The 22,357-nt window shown below is 38.9% G+C and overlaps 1 protein-coding gene across 1 annotated transcript in view; it reads right to left on the reverse strand.

Annotated features, from left to right (window-relative positions):
- Positions 1 to 464: 464 nt before the first annotated feature.
- PKP2 (plakophilin 2) overlaps positions 465 to 22,357 on the reverse strand; it is a 67,148-nt gene continuing 45,255 nt past the window's right edge. The window contains exons 7-13 of the mRNA XM_034402680.3: positions 9,402 to 9,519; positions 8,249 to 8,407; positions 6,684 to 6,857; positions 4,610 to 4,763; positions 3,838 to 4,027; positions 3,460 to 3,535; positions 465 to 1,212 (exon numbers count right to left, since the gene is read on the reverse strand). Coding sequence (XP_034258571.2) covers positions 1,144 to 1,212; positions 3,460 to 3,535; positions 3,838 to 4,027; positions 4,610 to 4,763; positions 6,684 to 6,857; positions 8,249 to 8,407; positions 9,402 to 9,519 — 940 coding nt within the window. The 3' untranslated portion in view covers positions 465 to 1,143. The remainder of the gene's footprint in view (positions 1,213 to 3,459; positions 3,536 to 3,837; positions 4,028 to 4,609; positions 4,764 to 6,683; positions 6,858 to 8,248; positions 8,408 to 9,401; positions 9,520 to 22,357) is intronic.

Raw genomic sequence — 22,357 nt, forward strand, 5'->3', positions numbered from 1 at the left:
TCTTTATTAAATTTCTACACCACCCATCTTACCTAAGTGACATAGTGATGCAAATGATGCTAATTATGCAATATGCATTAATTGCGTCTTTTGTATGACAGCATCACAAATGATCTCTTTCTCACACACACACATACACGCACAGCAGATGCCCATTGATATTGTTTCCTGATTGCTTATTTGTACCCTATGACTATCATTAAGTGTTGTACCTTACGATTCTTGATGAACGTATCTTTTCCTTTATGTACACTGAGAGCATATGCACCAAGACAAATTCCTTGTGTGTCCAATCACACTTGGCCAATAAAAAATTCTATTCTATTCTATTCTATTCTATTCTATTCTATTCTATTCTATTCTATTCTATTCTATTCTATTCTATTCCCAATGAATGTTATAATTAAAACCATTAGAAACATTTGGTTCCTCTGGTCAAAATGATCATAAAAGAGACCACACTCTAAGGTAGCAACTTGGCATTGTTAGAACAAATTTTATACAACAAATTTTGAAAAGTCTCCTGCACTGGTAAATTCAGGGTGTAAGTATAAGGAATTTTAAAAATATCTTCAACAATACTTCAGTTAAAAAAAAAAACCCAGTAACCATACATGCAGGATTATACTGAAAAATTACAACCTGGGAAAATATTATTTAAAAACAGATTATACAAAAGTCTGCACTTTCATAAAATGATAAGAGGCAGTTTTGCATGGAGCATTCACTCACTATAATAAGTTTAGCAAAAAGAAAACTAACACAAGACTTCAGCAAGAATCCCCACATCCCATCTTCTTTGGTTATTACTTTCCCATAATACAAAATGAAGACATTGATGTGGACAATTGCCCTCAAACTGACCGAGTATAATGTGTGCAATGGTTGTGTTTCAGGCTTGAGATTAAAATTATTTGTTAGGCTTCAGCTTGGAATTCATTATGTTTATAGACGAGTCTTGATTTTAAGAAGAACAATAAGCATGGCTATAATGACAGATAATATGGGGATCAGCACTTTATTCCAGACACCCGTCGTAAATATAAAACACTCTCTCACTTTTTCTCCGTTCTTGGCACTAAGTGAACGATGCTAACATGTCTGTATTGTTTTTCCACAAAAACAATAGGCCTGTCCAGGTTTTCAGTCTCTCAGTAAATTATAGGCTCTTAATGTTCGATTGTTGATGAAATCCGTTTTCTTATATCCAGCCTTTAAAGTAAAAATAAAAAAAATAAAAGGAAATGTAATATAGTTAATTACAATTCCAGGAACACAGAGGTAAATTCTCATTGAAAACATAAAGGTAAATTATTAAACATTTATTAGGAATGAGATTGCACATCCTATTGAAGCTACTTTGGGAGCCTAGAAAGGATATCAATTCATTTTTTTTCTAAGATTGGATTGAGGTTGGTTTAATTGATTTAAATTAGTGTGGATCTGAAAGACACTTAAATGAGGTTGGGACTCAGGAGGGTGTAGGCCAGAGATCTTCAAACTTGGCAGCTTTAAGACTTGTGGACTTCAACTCCCAGAATTCTCCAGCCAGCATAGCTATGCTTAAAGCTGCCAAATTTGAAGACCTCCGGTGTAGACCAACTATTCATATCTATTGGCCTCTATTTGTTGGTCACGCTGCCTAGTAACTTGGAGACCTGCAGTCTCAACACTTTTGGGAGTACTAGACAACTAGCCTAGATCGTTATCATGATCATAAACAAATATATAAAAATATGTATTTGTCAGGATTGTGACGAGGTAGGGAGGAATGCACTGTGATCCCTATGAAAACAACCTTCTGTAGTATTACATAAAAAAGTAAACATAGAAGTTAATCATGCAATTAAAATTACATTTAATTTGACACCGATTGATGGTGTTTATTGAATTTACACATGTGAAAAATTTCTATTAATTTAAATGGGCTTGTAGCCCTTGACAGAAACAAACTGAATGTTGCAAATGAAGCAGGAACTTGCAACCTCTGTTGGGCCAATTAGTTGCCACAATTAATTTTTGATTGGTATGCCAGAGGCTATGTTCTAAAATTGGTCCAGGGCAAATCAACATTTCTTTTTCAGTTTCATTCACACTTAATTGATTTTTTTTTTTTTTTTAAATTTGATTTATATGCCGCCCTTCTCCGGAGACTCAGGGCGGCTTACAATGTGCTCAGCAATAGCCTTCATCCTTTTGTATATTTATACAAAGTCAGCTTATTGCCCCCACAAACTGGGTCCTCATTTCACCTACCTTAGAAAGGATGGAAGGCTGAGTCAACCTTGAGCCTTGGCGAGATTCGAACCCTGCAGTAATTGCAGGCAGCTGGTCTTAATAAGCTTAATAACAGGGTGCCTTAAACCCCTGTAGTACCAAGGCTCTTAAACATATTTGATGGAATTACTTCCCTGTGGTGTATTTAATGGTTTTCTCTTTTGGTAACATTACAAGTGACAATTTGATCATTCTGTTTTTGAGACTGACCCTAAAACTTTTACAGCTAAGTGCAGCCCTGGGAATTCAGCTTGTGGTCCTCTGATTTAAAGGTGGGATACTTGAGAAGCTTAATGTAGAAAGGAATACTTTCTTGCTCATTGGGAAGAGCCTTGGTGGTGCAGCAGACTAAAGTGCTGTTAAAGTAGCACTTAGCTGCCAGCTGCCTGCAATTACTGCGAGTTCAAATCTCACCAGGCTCAAGGTTGACTCAGCCTTCCATCGTTCCAAGGTAGGTAAAATGAGGACCTGGATTGTGGGGGCAATAAGCTGACTTTGTATAAAAAAGAACATCGCTTAGGGGGGGCCAAAAGCCCTACTAAGCAGGTATATACAAAAGTATAAAGGCTATTGCTTAATGCATTGTAAGCCGCCCTGAGTCTCCGGAGAAGGGTGGCATATAAATCGAACCAATAAATAAATAAATAAATAAACTTGGAAGCCTTTGGGGCCTGTGTTGGTTGTGTTATCTCTAGGAAACTTTCCCATTGTTTGAAAAAACAAACAAACAAAAAAGGGTTAAGGGGGAAAACAGGTGTTACCTGTCTAAAAGAATGCAGAAGCAGAAAGTGTTAGTAAATGCTACTTTCCAGTAGAAAAAATGTTTTGCGTACTCTATTCATAAAAATATTTTCTACAGTGAGTATAGCACCATGGCAAACCTAACAAAAGTACATGAATTTCCATCTTAATTAACAATTCCAAATCTCTAATAGGGTTAATTAGGATTCAGTTTTAAAATATTTCGAATAACAAAAATAAATTAAAGTATGACATTCATTTAAAAATGAAGAAAGCTGACACCAAGGAAGAAAAATAAAACACTGCATGGGTCAGGTCTTTAGATTGAAAAGGCTTTGGTTGAGTTGGTCAGAATGTGGATTTTTTAACAGGGACCCAGAAAAATAACCCAAAGGTTTGTAAAGCATTTTCAAAAGATTCCCATCTTGTCTGTTAGCTTACCTTTTTGTAAGCACTGTGGAGATCAGCATGAGACCACAAGGAATACAAGAGGATTGAGGCGGCTCTACCACTTTTGCTGAGAAAAATAGTAAAAAAAAGAACTTTTAAAGCAGTTCAGCATTGTACCAGCATTGAGAAGAACAAAATGTTTCACAGAGTTTCAATTTTAAAAAAACCTAGTAAGGGAAAATAAAAGATCCAAATGAAGGGCACAGGAAAAGGACAGGCAGAAGAGATCAGAGGCCATAAAAATATGTATTTTCAGACTCCCTTTAAACATGTTTTTAAAAAACAAGAACAGAAAAACTCTCTCCTTCATGCAATTTTTGGCTGCAAGCTTAAGTATTACAGATATTCATTTTAGGAATGGATACCTACTTGTCATTTGTGCTGATATTCATAACCTTTGAAATGCCATCATTGTTCAAGAGAAGCCGAGCGTTTGAGGAATTGTTTTGAGTCAGGTTGTACAAAGCATAGCAAGCAGAAGCCGCAATCTCATTTTCCACATCGGACGTTGGGACGTAATTTGGCAGCATGGCAATCAATTCTGGCAATAGTACTCTGGCTGAAAATTAACCAAGATGTGCCCTTATTTTAAAGGTTAAATATACTCGGCCCACGTTCTTAAAAATATGCTTGTATCTAACTAAATGGTACCATATTTAGTTCTAATGAAAATTTTCAAATTCCCCCCTCCCTTGCAAATTTACTCCATGAAAATGTTGGGATTTATGGGTAGGCATGTAGCTGGATAACAGCATTGGCCTGCAGATTATATTTCATAATCTGAAGCCCTCCAAATTTTGTAGGGCTTGCAAAATCCCAACATTTCAAATGGCTGCAGATCTTCTGCAATTTGGACCTTCAACACATTTGGAGCTTCACAATTTGGCAAAAACTAGTGGATGCCACTATACCTGTACAATTCTGATTCCCAAACAACTAAAATAGTGTCTTGTGGCTAGCCATTACATTATCAACCTTATCACCTCAAAAAGATTAAATTGGATGCAATTCACTCTCAGCCTTGATAGCATATTGAAGAAATAGTGGGAATCTTCTGCTAAAGGTCTAGTTCAACATCATTAACATCCTATCATGCAATTAAAACCCATGCAAATAATCTTCATTAGGAGTGTGTATTTACCTATTTCATTTTGCAGCAAGGTGTTACGAGACAAGTTCCTGAGGAGGGAGATTGCTGTTTTCCTGACGCTTACGTTGCTCACATGTAGCATGCTTTGAATATTTGGGAGGCCATTGACCTTCTTGACAATGATATGAGCCACCCCAAATGGCATCTGTCAGGAAACACATACAGCTTTTAGATTTAGGGAATTCACCCCTCCATATTTATTTATTTATTTATTATTTATTTATTAGTTCAATTTATATGCCGCCCTTCTCCAGAGACTCAGGGCGGCTTACAATGCGTTAAGCAATAGCCTTCATATTTTTGTATATACCTGCTTAGTAGGGCTTTTTTGGCCTCCCCTAAGCGGTGTTCTATTTTATACAAAGTCAGCTTATTGCCCCCACAATCCGGGTCCTCATTTTACCTACCTCGAAAGGATGGAAGGCTGAGTCAACCTTGAGCCTGGTGAGAATTGAACTCGTAGTAATTGCAGGCAGCTGGCAGCTAAGTGCTACTTTAACAGCAGTTTAGTCTGCTGCGCCACCAAGGCTCCTAAAATCTTGTATACAGTGCATAATTTTCTTCCAGAAAGAGGATTGTTATTATTGTCAGTCCCCAAGCAAAGGCATTTCAAATATTAAGAAAATATCCCCTCCTCCAAAGAAGATCAAAATTCTGTGGCAGGCGATACTGATGGTTTCCTTAGAAAGGAAGGGATGCTAGGAGAACAGACCTAGAAATGTCCCTTGAAGACTTTAACCCAGACCTGGAGCTGTACAGGAATTCCTTCAAAGTGTTTTGTTTTTAAAAGGAAAATAAAGAATAAAAGCACCCACCAAGCAACACCCCAATTATACAAAGTGCTTTTGCAAGAGGATGGTGCTTTGTCAATTTATGCTTTTTCAAAAATGGTGGTGGTGGTTATTGGTAGAAATGTCTGACTGAAGAAGCATCACAAGTTTCTGCTACTGCTGAAAGATACAGAAGGCCATACTCAAATTACAGAAGCATGGTGAAAGAAAAATAAGTGAGACCCAACTTGGTACAGCAAATTTTGGTGCTGGTAGACCTCCTTAAGATGTCCTGTTAACTTCACTTAGTTGCAAACTCTTCCCTTATTCTCTTTGTCTTCCTTTCCAAAGGCTAGTGTGAGGGCATCCATGAACATCGAGCCAGGTTTCAAAAGAAATCCAGTTATTTATTAGGAGCAACATATTGGCACTTATCCAAATGGAGTCAGCTCTGCCCCACATCATTTATGGCCCCACTATGACCCTGTTTCCCCCCTCCTCCCTGTTGGTCATGTTGCTTCCTCATCTCACTATGCTAGTCACTGGGCCATGGTTAATTTCATGCTTCCCAAATAACATGGGTTCTATCCTTTCCTTTTCATCCTCCTTGTCTAGGAGCACCTCAAAATGAAATAAATCAGGTATCTTTGTTACAAAGGTAGGCATTAATGTTCCCTAGACATTCGTAACAATTAAAAGACAAACAGCAACTAGAGACCAGCTCTTCCTTTGTAGTCTCCTCTAGATAGTTGACCCACTCCCAAATATTAAAATAAAATGAGACTAGGTACCAGCAGGGCAATTTGTAAATTGTCTTAGTCGTCTTTATTCAGTGGTGGGTTTCAAATTTTTTTACTACCGGTTCTGTGGGCTTGGTGGCCATGGCAGGGGAAGGATACTGCAAAATCTTCATTCCATCCCCACCCCACTAACCAGCTTTCCAGCTCCATTCTCCTGTGCAGGGCAACAAAAGACGACCCAGCCGATCAGCTGGGACTCAGGAGGCAGCGAATAGATCGGGAGCGGGGCCATCCAGAAGTGGCATTTGCCAGTTATCCGAACTACTCAAAATTTCTGCTATCAGTTCTCCAGAACCGGTCAGAACCGGCTGAATACCACCTCTTTATTGTTGACCAGATTAATGTTATACTGGTTTAACCATTCTGTTCTATTCCCTGTGGCTCCATTATAAGGTTTTTTTTTCTCTATGTGCTGCTCTGAGCTTATCCAAGAGAAACAACAGTAAAATAACAGTATTAATACCAGCCACATCTATTTCCTTTTCAGATACTTACTGGTCCACTGCCAGCAGTGAGGTTCTGCAGAGCGCCCAGAGATGCTTCTTGAGTGAAGTTTCTAGTGCTTTCTGCTATTAGGGACAAATATATCCTGATCAGTGTGGAATGCCAGAGCTTTTCAACGCCTCTGGGGTTACTTTTTTCTTCTGGCAGAGGCGTATCTTGTTGCTTCTAAAAAGGCAAACAGATTAATATTTCAGAAATGAAGTGAGAAAGAATCAAAGTCTTCTTGGAGTACAGCTAGTCTAGCTCCTTAATGGTAGCTAGTAAAATACAGAGACCAACAGTCCTAAATTTTGTGAGCTGCCCCGAGTCCTTCGGGAGAAGGGCGGCATATAAGTATAAGAAAAATAAATAAATAAAATAAATAAATTTTGATGAATGCCTACGTAAATCGTTGTTTGGGTTTAATAGTGCATAAACCCTCTGTAACTCCTATTTCAGCAGCCACGTAAAGATTGATCATTAAGAACAATCAGGGAAAAGAGATTATTGCTGCATCTGCTGATTATTTATGATTATTGGGGATGACCAGTTTTATTTTCATCCAAAACACAGTATACTTCAAAGAGGAAAGAAATTCACATCTAATGGCTATATTTTTCTATAAGTTAGAGATCTATCTTTAGGTTGTGTTTTTAACCATTTAGTTGTGTCCGACTCTTGGTGACTTTATAGGCAAGTGCTCTTCATGCTACCCTGTCATGCACAGCTTCTTTCAATTTTATGTTCAACTTTGCATCATATATGATGTTATCAAGCCAGCGTGTTCTTTGCTTGCTCCTTCTTCTCTGTCCACTAACCATTCCTAGTAACATTGCCTTCTCCAATGAATTCACACACATAACATGGCCAAAGTAAATTAGAAGTAGTCTTATGATTTCAGCTTCCAGTGATGTGTCTGGTTTTATATGATTTAACACCTCTCTGTTAGTTTACACTGGCTCCATCTTTATAATCTTAAATAATTGTTAGATCCACAGAACATCTGGGGTGAGGAGACATCTCAAAAACTAGATTAACAAATTTGTCTTGAAATCTTACAAACTTGGTCACAATTTCATACCTTAAATTTTATACCATCGGACATGATGAATTGTTCTATAAGATTAGCAAGTTTTCTATAGCATTCTGGTTTAGTCCTAATAAATATGTTTAATCCTGGAGAAGGTCTGTCTATGTTGCTGCTAAGAGTCAATGACAATTCGATGGTACATAACGCATGCATGAATGCATCCATCTGTCCATCAAAATAATCCCCATCTGTACTTTTTAGATTTTTTTCTCCTTACTGTCAAGGACTGCTTATCTTTATGTTATGAATATTGTTTAATATTTAAGGAATCTTTTTCACCCAATATATTTGCAAATTTCATATATATTCTACATTAGTCAACCTTCAAAATATTGCCCATCTATTAGGATTAAAATTCCAAGCATTCGCAGTAGGATCCTTCTAGGGATATCTCATTATGGATAAGTGTGAGTTTCAGACAAAGGTTTCTCCGAGAAATTGGGCTGTCTATTGCAACACTGTTGTTCCCTCCTTACATCTCTGTTACCTGCTTTGCTTTCCTGCTCCTTGTTCCAAAACATCCAATGTTGTTCCTGGATGGATCATCTCTTTTTGGCACATAAAGTCTCTCAGTATAATTATTAGGGAGTTCAGCCTCTAACTGGTAAGAAAGATTATGAAGAATGCACACACAATTCTCTGTAGCCTGGAAAAAATGAACCAATACATTACTCTGATTGTGTAAGTAATAGGGGGAAAAATCTGAAATGTACTGTAGATTCAAGCATTCAGATAATCATTGGCCTTGTTTTATAGTTCTTAGCAGATTGTGGATAGCAGCAGTACTGCAAATTTTCAAATCAGCTCTAATTCCTTATCAGGTAAACAACAGAGTTCTGGAATGAATGAATGGAGTTGTGTGTTTAGCTCACACAACTTAGAGCAACTAGTAAAAGATGAGAAATTTTAATACATTTCATACTTGAATAATCTGCCAGATAGTTAGGATTGAATTTAAAGTATTAAATTTTACTTGTTTAAACCTTACATTTAGTTAAGATAAATCTATTAAGTCAAAGCTTAACCTATTTCAGTTTCTATTGTTTTAGAACTGGAGGATGGATGCCTTATACTTAATCAACTCTTCTAAACCTTTTAATTCAAAGAGAGGAAGAGAAGACAACATTGGAGTATGGCTGAGAACATGGGAGCAGCATCTGGAGGATGCAAAGATCTCCGGTAGTATTTTAGCATATGTTGTGTTTGTGCTTTGTAGTGGTGTTTTGGGTAATCTCAAACAAGTTGTTTTCAGCAGAATATATTAACATGGGGCTAAGACTTTTATAGCTGGAGATGGATTTGTTATTCATATATTTCAGCAGCTGCCTGATTCCAAACAACTCTGGTCAGTTTTCCTTTTAAAAGCAAGAAATAATAAAAATTAAGAAACTGTTCATGGATGTCCAGAGGAGAAAATCAGAATAAGTACAGTGATTCAGCAATCACCCTACCTCAAAGCCTGAGAAAACAGCTAGATTTTCAAAGACTTTTAAAACATCAGAATGTCCCCAAAACTCACATCATAAAGTCATTAGATGATTTATAAGAGGGGGTTGAATATTAACACACTTTGGAGACAGTGCCAGAAAGAAATGCTCTCTATCTTAATCCTAGAGATTTCACTGGTTTGGAAAAGTTACCTTATCATCTGGTTTACGATCTGCAGTTGTTCCTTGTATATAATACACCAGTGAGTCAATCAATCCATCACATTCCCTCATTTTCTTTCTCCCTTCGGGGCCAGCAGAACTCATGTTTCTGTAAATAATGTTATAACATTGATCACAAGAATATTACACATCAGTTTCTTAGCTCTGTTTTTGTGAAGCATTTTATAACAGAAGATTCCACTTTTGTGTTTAGCGCTCCACTTACAAACATTGCATCTATGTTTGAGTTTATTGTTCATCCATGTTTAATGTCAGCATATAGACAGTCCTCACTTAATGAACAGCCATTCAGTGAATACTCAAAGTTATGATGGCGCAAACAAATGCTACTTATGGAAAGTCCTCAAATATCAATAGCACTTAGAGTTATATACTGTTCCATAGTGCTTTACAGGATTCTCTGAGCAATTTACAAATATCAGATACTGCCCACCCCAAATATCTGGGTCCTCATTTTACCAATGCCAGAAGGATGGAATGCTGAGTCAACTTTGAGAGAGTCAGGATTGAACTCCTGACTGTGGCAGAGTTAGTCTGCAATACTGCATTCTAACCACTGTGCCACCATAGCTCAAAGTTACAGCTATTGCAACTTCCCTATGGTCAGGTGATCAAATTTGGGTGCTTGGCAACCTGTCCACATTTTTGACTGCAAGGTGTATTTCACCCCTCTCTTGCCTATCTCCCTCTTACAGGGTCTCCTGTGCCACTGCTTACCACTACTGGTCCTAGGAGTATCTTCTGTCTCCCATACCATTGAGGCACTTCCAGCCAAAGCAACTGGTAGCTATTAGTGAAGCCTCAGTGAAGCTGGGCGATGCCACCATGTAGGCACTATAGAGGCCTCACTAAGGGCCAGCAGCTGTTTTAGCCAGAGGTGTCTTGTTGTCAGCAGGAGGAAGAAGGTAGTGAAGGTAAGCCAGGGATGGGGATGCAGTAGGGGTGGATTTCAGGGTGGCCAACAGGTGGGTGGAAAAGTTGAAGCAGAGATGAGCACAGCAGGGTAAGAGAAGCAGGAGGTCCTTATCTAATGACTGTAATCAGGACTACCGTAACTGCCCTTGCTATGTGATGCAGTCACATAATGTTTCATGTAATGACTATTTCACTTAGTGATTATAATTCTGGCCCCAACTAAGCAAGGACTACCTTAACCTTTATGGTGTGTTTACTATTTATAATACTATTAATTCAGCCATAAAATATTATACCTATTGCAATGCATAGGCCAATATGGGGGGAATATGAAACATTTATACAATCAGAATTATAATTATATTATTTATCCCTACTTGACTCCAATATAGGGAGGAGTGTAGTGGAGGTTTTCCTCCAGGATTTTGGTTTTTGGATAAAATACATTCTCAGTCTTATTTGGAAGCAACGAACACACTTTTATCAAACTGTAACATTCCTAGTCTGAGATACATACAACGGCCTTTATCATTTCTATAGTCTAGCTGTGCCTACATTCTCGACTGAATACAGATAAAGCCCCCCCCCACCATATTAAGAAGTAATATGGCCAGTGGTGGGTTTCAACCGGTGTTACCTCCGGTTCGCTTCGCGCATGAAGCAATTTATACAATTTTTCCTAAAATACGTTACAAAGCACCATATACATTATATAAAATACCTACTTGCAGAAAACAAATCTTTGACTTAGGATGCCATTATAAAATGCACTTAAAATTAGAAACATAGATTTAGAATATGACTGAAAGGTGTTTTTTTTGAAAGGCAACTGAACTGTTTTTATCTTGAGGAAGAGGAAGAAGACGTTTTGCACAACTGATGAAGCTTCTTGGATGAGAAGCAACATGTCTTCTTCTTCCTCAAGAAAAATCAGTCCAGCTGCCTTTCGAAAAAGCACCTTTGAAACAATTATGATCTGGATTACAAAACAATTACAATTACAAAACAATACAAGAGCACACAATAGATACAAACTCATGGTAAACCGATCCAAAGTAGACTGCAGAAAATACGACTTCAGTAACAGAGGTGTCAACGCCTGGAATGCACTACCTAACTCTTGTGGTTTCTTCCCCCACACCCCAAAACTTTAACCTTAGACTGTCTACTGTAGACCTCACCCCATTCCTAAGAGGTCTGTAAGGGGCGTGCATAAGCGCACCAGCGTGCCTACCGTCCCTGTCCTAATGTTTTCTTTTATTCGTATCCTTTTCATGTATTTATAATTATGTTTACACTTGTATCTGTCATAAAATACATGCTTGACGAAAATAAAATAAAATAAATAAATAAATAAATAAATAAATCTCCATAGACATCTAAAACATGAATGTTTTTTTCCTTCCATTTGCATGGTATGAAAAAGAACAACAACAAAAAAGAATGTCAGCATTACCAAGCAGATTAAGCTATCAAATTTCTTTCAACTGTTCTGAATGCCTGTTTGGGTGAGAAGGATTTTGGTATAAAACTCATAAACTACTAAAAATATTTTTTTCTGAAAGTCCCCACCAACCGATGCAGTCTCTCAACCTCCAGATCAACATCTATTACTTTAATACTTTACTCTTATTTAACACAATGCTTCATCCTCTAAGAACAGTGTGGAGTGCATTTAATTGAGAAGTATGTTCAGTAGAGATTTATAACCAGTAAGGAGACAGATTTCTGCTGGACAGTTTTGCTTAATTTACAGAAAACAGATTCTATGATTAAAAAAAAATCCCATTTTATTTATTTTTCTTCTCTTGTAATTAAACTGTAATTCTATATATGTTGAACAGGCAGTAAATCAATGGGGCTTTACCCTCTGAATAGACAAGTATAAGATTGCACAGCCAGACATTTATTCCTCAACAGAAAATCGTTCATTGTACATTCTGGCAATTATCTTAAGCAGAGAATAAATAACATTTGCTCGTTAGCTCCAATTTATGCAACAAGGAAACCACTTCGATAGTCACAGGGGAAAGCACATTTAATGCTTTTCTTGCATAGTGGCAACACCAACTACAAAATGACAGATGCGTGCACCCTTACTAGGCAGCCCAAATCTATATAGAATTAGATATACCCAAGTTAATTGACTTAGACGCATTTAAAACCCATCTGTTAAATATATTACAGAACAGGCAGTAACGTTTGAAAGTGTTGCTGTGTTCTGCAGAGGGAATATGATTATTCTAAAACACAACTCAAATAAGAGCAGCTGTTTCTACACTGTATAACTCAGTGGTGGGGTGCTCCCGGTTCTCTCCGGTTCTTGCAAACCAGTAGTAAAAGTGGCGGGAGGCTCCGCCCACGCACCCACCCGGACGTCATAATGGATGATCTGCACATGTGCAGAAGCTTCTGCACATGCATGAGTGCTCCCGTTGTGAACCGGTAGTAAAGGTAAGTAGAACCTACCCCTGGTATAACTGAAGATCACATTCCCTTATAAATGCCCTCTATGATTAGTTTTTCATTTCTCCCCTCCCAAATCCAGAGGATCGGTCTCTCTGGCTATCCAGAGCAAAAGAAAACATGCCAGGGCTGCTATTCAGCAGGTTCTGACAGGTTCTGGAGAACCGGTAGCGGACATTTTGAGTAGTTCGGAGAACCAGCAAATACAACCTCTGGCTGGCCCCAGGAGTGGGGAGGGAATGGGGATTTTGCAGTATCCTTCCCCTGCCACACCCACCAAGCCATGCCACTCTACGCCACACCTACCAAGCCATGACAGCAGAACCAGTAGTAAAAAAAATTGAATTCCACCACTGGAACATGCATGCAGGAATAGAATAGAATAGAATAGAATAGAATAGAATAGAATAGAATAGAATAGAATAGAATAGAATAGAATAGAATAGAATAACGGAGTTGGAAGGGACCTTGGAGGTCTTCTAGTCCAACCCTTCTTAAAAATTTCCAGTGTTGGGGCATTCACAACTTCTGCAGGCAAGTTGTTCCACTTATTAATTGTTCTAACTGTCAGGAAATTTCTCCTTAGTTCTTCATAGTACACCTAAGTCTTTTATATTGTGACCTCTCTGGCTCATTGTTACAGCAGAGATAGACAATCTCCCAGCTGTTCCTGAACTAAAACATCTATCTTCCCTCACCATTGGCCATACTGTTTGGGGTTACTAAGAATTGTACTTCACTAAACCTCTGGAGTGCCAAAGTTTCTTTCCTTGGAACCGAGAATTCCCATTTTATTTACCATATTTTTTGGACTATAAGATGCACCGGAGTATAAGACCCACCAAGATTTCAAAGAGGAAAACAAGAAAAAGTAGTTTATGCCCTCCCTGGCCCCCAGGAGCACTATGGTGGGAATTCCCCGAAGTTTCAAACAATTTTTTTTTCTCCACAACTGGGACTGTCCTGTTGCACAATCAAAGCAGGACTCTGTCCTTGAACAATGGAGAAAGAGATACGATCAAAACTCTATCCTTCTGTGTGAAAATGCACTCACAATTTAAATATAAAAGAAGCAAAACAAATCAAGCAACAAGTAAGTGAGCCGCCCTGAGTCTTCGGAGAGGGGCGGCATACAAATTGAATAAATAAATAAATAAATAAAATAAATAAGTGTTCAAGCAGCAGCAAGTTAACATCTTACAAGAAAGATAAAACTCAAAACTCCACAGGATAAACCACCTTCTTCCCTGTATACTGAAAAACAGGCATGGTGATGATCACAGAAAGTCCTTTTAATCTATTACTTTTTGCAGTACAAAGGATCGCTTTTTAGTTGGGATTATTGGAGGCTGGGGAGAACGTGTACCAGAACCTCAATAAAAACAGCTTCTGGTTTTGGGTTTCTCCTGCCTGCTCCAAAGCGGTTTCCTCTTGCTCAGCTATCTCCCAGCTCATTATGAATGTGGAAAAAAAAAATGATTATGCGTTTTCACAAAGCTATGACTACACTTGAAAGGGCACGTTCACCCTTATGTCAGTTTGCAAACACTGTTGACAGTGGCTTGTTTGTAACAGCTTTTCTTGTGCATATAGAAATAGCTGTGTGGCGAGTGCTAAATAAAACAAGGGAGATAAGGGTGGAATTCTGAAATCCACTGCTTGGGTTGGAGCCCACTGAGTGCATTTCAAAACTAACCTCACAGCTGCAGCCCTAGCAAAAAAGGACATTATTTGATGTTGGATAAACAAAACAGGATTGCTGCTTTGTGGTCTTAGCAGCCGTGGAAGACTGTCATGCTAAGTCACAAATTTCATTTTTCAAGGATTTTAAAACATTAAAAATGTGTCCGTTCCCCACCCCGCCCTCCAAAATGCTTTATCCCTTGAAGGGATGCCTGAAGTGAGGGCTGCATACCGCTCTTTATATTACCTTTTAAGTTTATCTCACCTAAAATGCAAGCTTTTTTTTTTTTAAAAAAAGATCTGAATGACATATTTCATAAACAGAACAATAAACTATAATTCTGAATATGGTTTGATCTGAAAAAAATCACTTGGCTGAGATGGATGGGTATAAAAATTAGAAAGAAAGAAAGAAAGAAAGAAAGGAAAGAAAGAAAGAAAGAAAGAGGAAGGAAGGAAGGAAGGAAGGAAGAAAGAAAGAAAGAGGGAGGAAGGAAGGAAGGAAGAAAGGCAGGAAGGAAGGAAGGAGGGAAGGAGAGAAAAGAAAGAAAAAAGAAAGGAAGGAAGTTTTAGTAGGCAGAAGTTCCTTACTGATCTTGCCTGGACCTGAAAGCTAAAATGGGGTGGCATTCTTAGCACAGGTAATCCGTGATTTACATCCATTTTTTAGTGATCGTTCAAAGTTACAATGGCACTGAAAAAAGTGACTTATGACCAGTTTTCATATTTACGACTGTTGTAGCATATCCAGGGTCACATGATCAAAAGCTGGGTGCTTGGCAAGTGGCATGTATTTAGCACAGGGAACATTTGATCACCATTTGTAACCTTCCCAGACGGCTTCCAATAAGCAAAGTCAATGTGTGTGTGTGTGGGGGGGGGGAATAAGAAATAAGAAAATTCCACTTAACAATGGAAGTGATTCGCTTAACAACTTTCACTTAGCAAAAAGTTATAAAATCGGACTAGCCTCACTTAACAACTGTCTTGCTTAGCAATGGAAATCTTTGGACTCAATTGTGGTCATAAATTGAGAACTACCTGTATTCAACTGGGGGTTCATCTGAGAAAATGAGAACTATAGGTTAGATCAGGGGTGTCAAACTCGATTTCATTGAGGGCTGCATCAGGGTTGTGTTTGACCTTGGGGGGAGGGCGTGGCCAGGATGGGGATGGCCAGCTTGATGTCACTCATATCGGGGGCACCTGTGGTGGCCCGAGCGCTTTGCCAGCGAAAATAAGCTCCCGAGCTCCATTTTTGGCTGTGACGGCCCCCTGCAACCGCCCTCCCAAGCTCCGTTTTCACTGGCAGAGGCACTGCAGGCCGGTCTTTCACTGTTTCCAGGATGGCCCCATGGGCCAGATCTAAGCATCCCGTGGGCCGGATCCAGGCCCTGGGCCTTACACTTGATGCCTGGGTTATATTGAGAAAATATCCTGTTACAACGCAGTGAAAAATCACTTATGTGCTACTTTGCCAATGGTTGAATCCCTGAAGAATATGGATATAGGGGATAGAAAAATAGTGCTTAATCTCTTGCACTAATTCTCACAAGATACCCTTATGTTGACTCCACCCATTGCAGATTATCTGTCAATATTAAAGAATGGGGAAAAAAAATTGGAATGAAGGATAGGGCAAATTTTAAGAACAGTAGAGCATTCCAACCATCAAGATATACCATCAAGGAATGACAAAACCAGTAACCCAGGATTTCTGAGAGTCAGGAAGTATAATTCCATCCTTCTTAGTTTCAAATGCTAATAGTCTCTCATTCCACCTAGTTTCATGTCTTTCTTTCGTGACTTGATTTTTTTTCTTGATTTTTCTTGATTTGTCAAATACAAGGATTCTCAACTATTTTGAGCCAGTAAGCAGAGTTTGAATTTTGAAAACAGATCCAAGAATTCTCTCAAAAGGGCCTTTGCTTCTGTTCTCAGATGTGATTCCCCCACCCCTGACATCTGTTTCTCCCCTCTTCCTTTGTACATGATTAAGTCTCTTTCTATTAAGCTTCTTTAATTAAGCCCCTGGCTTCTGCTCCCATTTTTCAACCTGGTTTTGAGGAGGAAAGCGATCTGATAGCACTGGGTCCCTTGATAAATAAATAAAACAATAATCAAAGACATCAATAGTAAATAGTTGTACATTTACTACTACATTTACACAACAGTAGTACACTCAAGACCCTGTTGTTCTGCCAGGCTGGGTTAGCAACATAATTTTAAATTGGATGTTTTAAATTTTTGGGGTTTTAAATTAAGCCAAATTTATTTAATATTTTTAAATTATTTTAAATTGATGTTGATTAAATAGGCTGTACACCGCCCTGAGTCCTTCGGGAGAAGGGCGGTATAGAAATAAAATTATTATTATTATTATTATTATTGTTATTGTTGTTGTTATTATTATTATTATTATTATTATTATTATTATTATTATTATTATTATTAGAAAAGATTACGCTGGTTTTCCCAAAGGTGCTTTTTCTCAGAGCTGAAGAAGCTTCTCGAATGAGAAGCGAAACGTCTTCAAAGAAAAACCAGAAAGTCCAGTTGCCTCTTGAAAAAGCCCCTTTGGGACAACCACGACCTGGATGACTGAGAATCACCATAGACATTACACTGATTTGTTTACCATGGAATGCTGGAATAAAAAAATAACCGAAAGTAAAGTAACATAGTACAATCATTTTACTTTGCAGACTTATAATTTGCCATGATTTAATAACCTGTAGTAGTAAATCTTTATCTCTGAGAGTAAAATACAGAACTAGAGCTTATCCATTGTCTTCAAACCCCAAAACAGACTTAAATTGACTGAACCAGAGTTGCTGCTGTAACGGAAAGGTTTGGTTCTATTTTCTTCACTCACAGTAACAAGAGACAAATTATGAATGTGGAAAGTACAGTATGAAGAAACATACAAAAACCCTGGCTAAAAAGATGCCTCAATCTAATACTAATCCTTAGCTCTACACCAGGGATGTCAAACTCAATTTCATTGAGGGCCGCATCAGGGTTGTGTTTGACCTCAGGGGGCTGGGGTGGGCGTGGCCAGCTTGGTGTCACTCGTGTTAGGGGCATCTGTGGTGGCCCAAGCGCTCTACCAGCGAAAACGAGCTCCCAACCTCCATTTTTGGCTGTGACGGCCTGCAACTCTCTGCCAGTGAAAACAGAGCTCGGGAGGGCCCTCCTGAGCTTTGTTTGCTGTTTCCAGGGCATCCCCATGGGCCAGATCTAAGCACCCCTGTGGGCTGGATCCGGCCCCTGGGCCTTGAGTTTGACACCCGTGCTCTACACAGTGTTAGTCATCCAAAGATAGATGGTTTGTAGAAACTCAGATTTTTTGAGCAAGTCAATTTTAATGGGAATGCATCATTTATGAATTGGTTATGAATAATCCTATTGGTTAATATCTATGATGTCATTGATACCGTTTTCGTTATTTCCATCGTAGCTGTTGCTTTTTTTCCCCAAGTCTGAGCATTGCACTAGAATGCTTAATTTACTAATATGTGTATCTACCATAAGGTTAGAATGCTTGACTTATTTCTAAGATGAAGAATCAGCCATGAATGTTGCAAAATCTTACAACCGAGCAGCTGGAAGATGGCATGTGATTTCCAATATGTCCTGGTACTAAGAGGATTGTTGGGTTGCAGAACCAAGAGGCAACTTCTGCACATCAGACAAAGAGCAGGATTTGTATCCAGCTGCTTGTTTGATAGCTGTAGTTGAGAACACAACAGCCAACAAAGAACAAAAAGAAAAAGAAACCAATTCTTGTAAATGGATTAATTCATGTTACATGCAAAATCAGAGCTTTTAGTGTTCACAACACAATAGGAGGTCCTGTCCGCTGGGTGGTAATAAACACAAATGTCATACAAGGATGTAGTTGGTGCTGAAATATTTCAGGGAGATGTGTTTTATTATTACTCTCAAGTGGTGAAACCAATGGAAGATTAATATCCTGTCGTCTCAGTAGCCTAATTAGGCTACAACTAGCAATCTAATGATTGCTTGTTCATGTTATTATTGCTTGAAATAATGTAGAAGATTGTAAATGTATGTTGAATAATGGGCTGAATTAAGTGATGAAGGAAGTTAATGTCTGGAGACCAAGGATTGCACTTAAATTTGAATAGTATGTCAGATAGTACATTTATAAGGCAGTAGGCAATTAAATTACTTTTCACTATCATGTATTTAATTATTTTGAGCTTCCATCCTATTATTCCTGGGTAGCAATTTTTTTATCCTATAATTTGTTACCCCGCTTCAAGGTTTGGAGATGCTATGATCTAGGACATGGGTGTCAAACTCACAGCATCACGTTGCTCTCATGAGACATTTTGTGACGTTTTTCTCATTTGTGGAGCTGGGATGGGTGTGGCCTGTGTGTGATGCATCCAGCCTGCGGGCCACCAGTTTGACACCCCTGATCGAGGACATCATACCTGGGCCGCAAAAATCTTAGATGGAAGCAAAGCATTCGAGTTTTCAGAATCTCACTGGCTTCAGCTACTGTCATGGTCCTATGGATTTTTGCTGCCCAGATATGAAAATCCTACTACATGCAGCCCTGATATCTTGGATTATGCATCAGGGAAATAAGGTAAGTGAGACCTGGGGTAATCACAATTTAATTTAGGTAAATGAAAGAGGGATAGAAATAGAGCCCATGTTTTTTTTGGTACAGAGGGCTTCCCATGATCAGACCTGTAATCTCCCCATAAAAGGTTCTAAAATCAGAGGTAGAACATTTGTTCTAGACAGCCACAATAATTAGAATGACCACTCCTGAGTTGAAGAGTAGTCTGGTCAAGATATTTTAGACTTTCTATCGCAGTTGCCCACTTGAGGGGACTGAAAATCCCCATGGCCAGACTGTCTAGAAAGGACAGAAAGTGGAGGTGGAGCAATGCAAAGGATGATGATCTTCTGCGTAAAAGAAATACAGTAGAACCTCTGGTCACGAACGCTTCTGACCATTACCAAATTGGGTTCCGACCCAAAAATTCACAATTTTTTTTTCGCGGCCAATTTCCCCTTCTGCGCCATTTTTTATGTAAGCGCCAAATTTCCAAAATTAGGTTCGGGTCATGACCAAATCGGGAATGAATTATGGAATGAATTATGGTCGTGACCAGAGATTCTACTGTAGTCTCATTTTATGTTCCGTCCCCCCGATTACTATTACAATATTCTACTTCAAGTTATTTTCCCACATCTGATAAAAAGGCCTGAAACCCACCTGAAGCAATGTTGAGAGTCTTTTACTGCTATGGAATGGACATCTAGATGGATAAGATATAAGTCCTAAATGGCAATTAAAAACTAGCTGCAAGGAACAAACTCAATAAACACTTTGTCAAGAGATGGCATATAGATATTACTTTCTTTACAGACAAGAGAGTAAATAAGGCCTACTTAAATGGATTACGGGAAAGCAAAAAACCGAAATATATTACTCCTTAATCACTGAATAGTCACTATCTATTAATTCAATATATGTAATAATTAAGAATAGATTCAAACTCTTCATTATGACCTTTACTCAGAAACCAAGACATGTGCCTAGGATTTATGGAGATTAAATCCACAAAATTGAGGAAACCTATTGTAAGGATTTGAAAACCACTGTAAAGAGTTGCTTGGATAAAATATGCCTATATATTTCGATCTCAGGATTAAGAACTGCTAATTTATATATATACAGAAAATTATATATAAATTTATATTTAAAGTCATACACAACGGACAGGAAAACTTTACCTTTAATTTATATTAAATCTAATAGAAATAAAAAAGTATATAATTCTGAAACTTATTTCTGCTGCAGACAGAACAATGTTAATATGGTAATAGTCCAACAGTCTCAAACTTTTCTTCACCATGAACCCCCTTTAAATATCTTTTGTGGCCATGAATCATGGCCATGGACTCCCAAGACTTAACTCATTATTTAAATCAGAACATTTGTTCGATCCTTTGTGGACCCCTGTGATGATATAGCGGCCTGTCAGGGGTCCATGGACCACAGGATGAAAACCACTGATCTATAAAAATGATAACAGTCTACAGCAGGGGTGACAAACTCAAGGCCCGGGGGCCAAATCCGGCCCACGGGGTACTTAAGTCTGGCCTGCGGGGCCACCCTGGAAAAACAGAGATTGGCTCATGGTGCCTCTGCCAGCAAAAACTGGTTCCCGAGCTCTGTTTTCAGCTGCCACAGCCCCCTACAATCCTCTGCCAGCAAAAATGGAGCTCAGGAGGGCCGCACGCCTGGGGAGGAGGCGCATACTTAGGAGGGCCGCACGCTTGGGAGGGCCACACGCTCAGGAGGGCCATGCTGGCAGAGTGCTTGGATACCCACAGGCAGCCCCGACACGAGTGACGTCGAGCTGGCCACACCACCCTGATGCGGCCCTCAATGAAATGAAGTTTTTTTTTTATTTATTTATTTTTTTTTAATTTGATTTATATGCTGCCCTTCTCCGAAGACTCAGGGCGGCTTACAATGTGCTCAGCAATAGCCTTCATCCTTTTGTATATTTATACAAAGTCAGCTTATTGCCCCCACAAACTGGGTCCTCATTTCACCTACCTTAGAAAGGATGGAAGGCTGAGTCAACCTTGAGCCTTGGCGAGATTTGAACCCTGCAGTAATTGCAGGCAGCTGGTCTTAATAACCAGCTTAATAACAGGGTGCCTTAAACCCCTGTACTACCAAGGCTCTGGTCTACCCTGTACTACCAACACCCCTGGTCTACAGAAACTTGCTCCAGCTACGTCAGAAATTCAACTGTTAAGAATGAAGTTTCCGCTATAGCTAACAGGAAGAAAATATGGTGACAATATGCTCTCAGGAAAGCTCTCAAGATAAAAAGGATAAGCTTGTTGCCGAACAACCGAGTGAAATTGGCTTTATTATTTAAGGAGATCATCTAAAGCTTAGGTAAAGGTTAGGCACAATGAATGGCATATGCTTATATCTATCTATGCTAGCTTCCATGGAGCTCATCTACAATCTCAAACAAAGTGATAACCTTTTAATTACAGGTGCTAAACCTGGGACCTCTGACATGCAATCAAAGTACTACAAACAAGGCTAAAGGTTAGGATGAAGCAACATGAAGAAAGTACTTCCATCAGGAAATTCCAAAGAAAGTTTTCATGATTCCTTTGTTTGCTTATTATCCTTTTAGGCAGTGAAAAAGGGGAGCGAGGAAGTGTAGAGAGTTGGCCTTGTCTTAAGTAGATCAAGGCAACTGCCTCAGGTAAAGAGATTAGGTCAATTGAAAGGTCTTGCCCTGTATCTCCTTAGCTTTTTAGTTGTCCTCAAATGCTGTGAAGAAAGTTCTCCTTATATCAGCACTGAAAAGTTTCAATTGCAGGTCTACTGAGTTTTTCTGTGTGATCTCTCTCTCTCCCTCCCTCCCTCCCTTTGTCCCCCCTTTTTCTCTCTCACTGTTCCCCCTTCCCTCCATCCCCCCTCCCATATACACAACCATGCCCATGTTGGGAAGATTCACTCACCATACGTAACACTATGTTGGTGCCCCCCTCTTTTTTTTTTTAATCAACCATAGGTCATTGTGTCAAACAGGACATATTAAAGTGACAGATGGAAATCACAGGAACTACATTAATTAAATTTAAATCTGATTTCAATTAGATTAGCTTTTGCCACAACACCATTCATCCATCAAAGGTGAACTTCATTAATCACTCCCTGAATATACCATATTCCTACACAAACTCCACTTTTAAGATTTTGCTGTGTTTGGGGGCAGATATCTCCCCCCCCACCCCATTCTCAACTTTCTCAACTTTAAGATGTGTGGACTTCAGCT

This window comes from Pantherophis guttatus, chromosome 7 (assembly GCF_059756535.1).
Source record: "Pantherophis guttatus breed Tessera chromosome 7, ASM5975653v1, whole genome shotgun sequence".
Classification (NCBI taxonomy): domain Eukaryota; kingdom Metazoa; phylum Chordata; class Lepidosauria; order Squamata; family Colubridae; genus Pantherophis; species Pantherophis guttatus.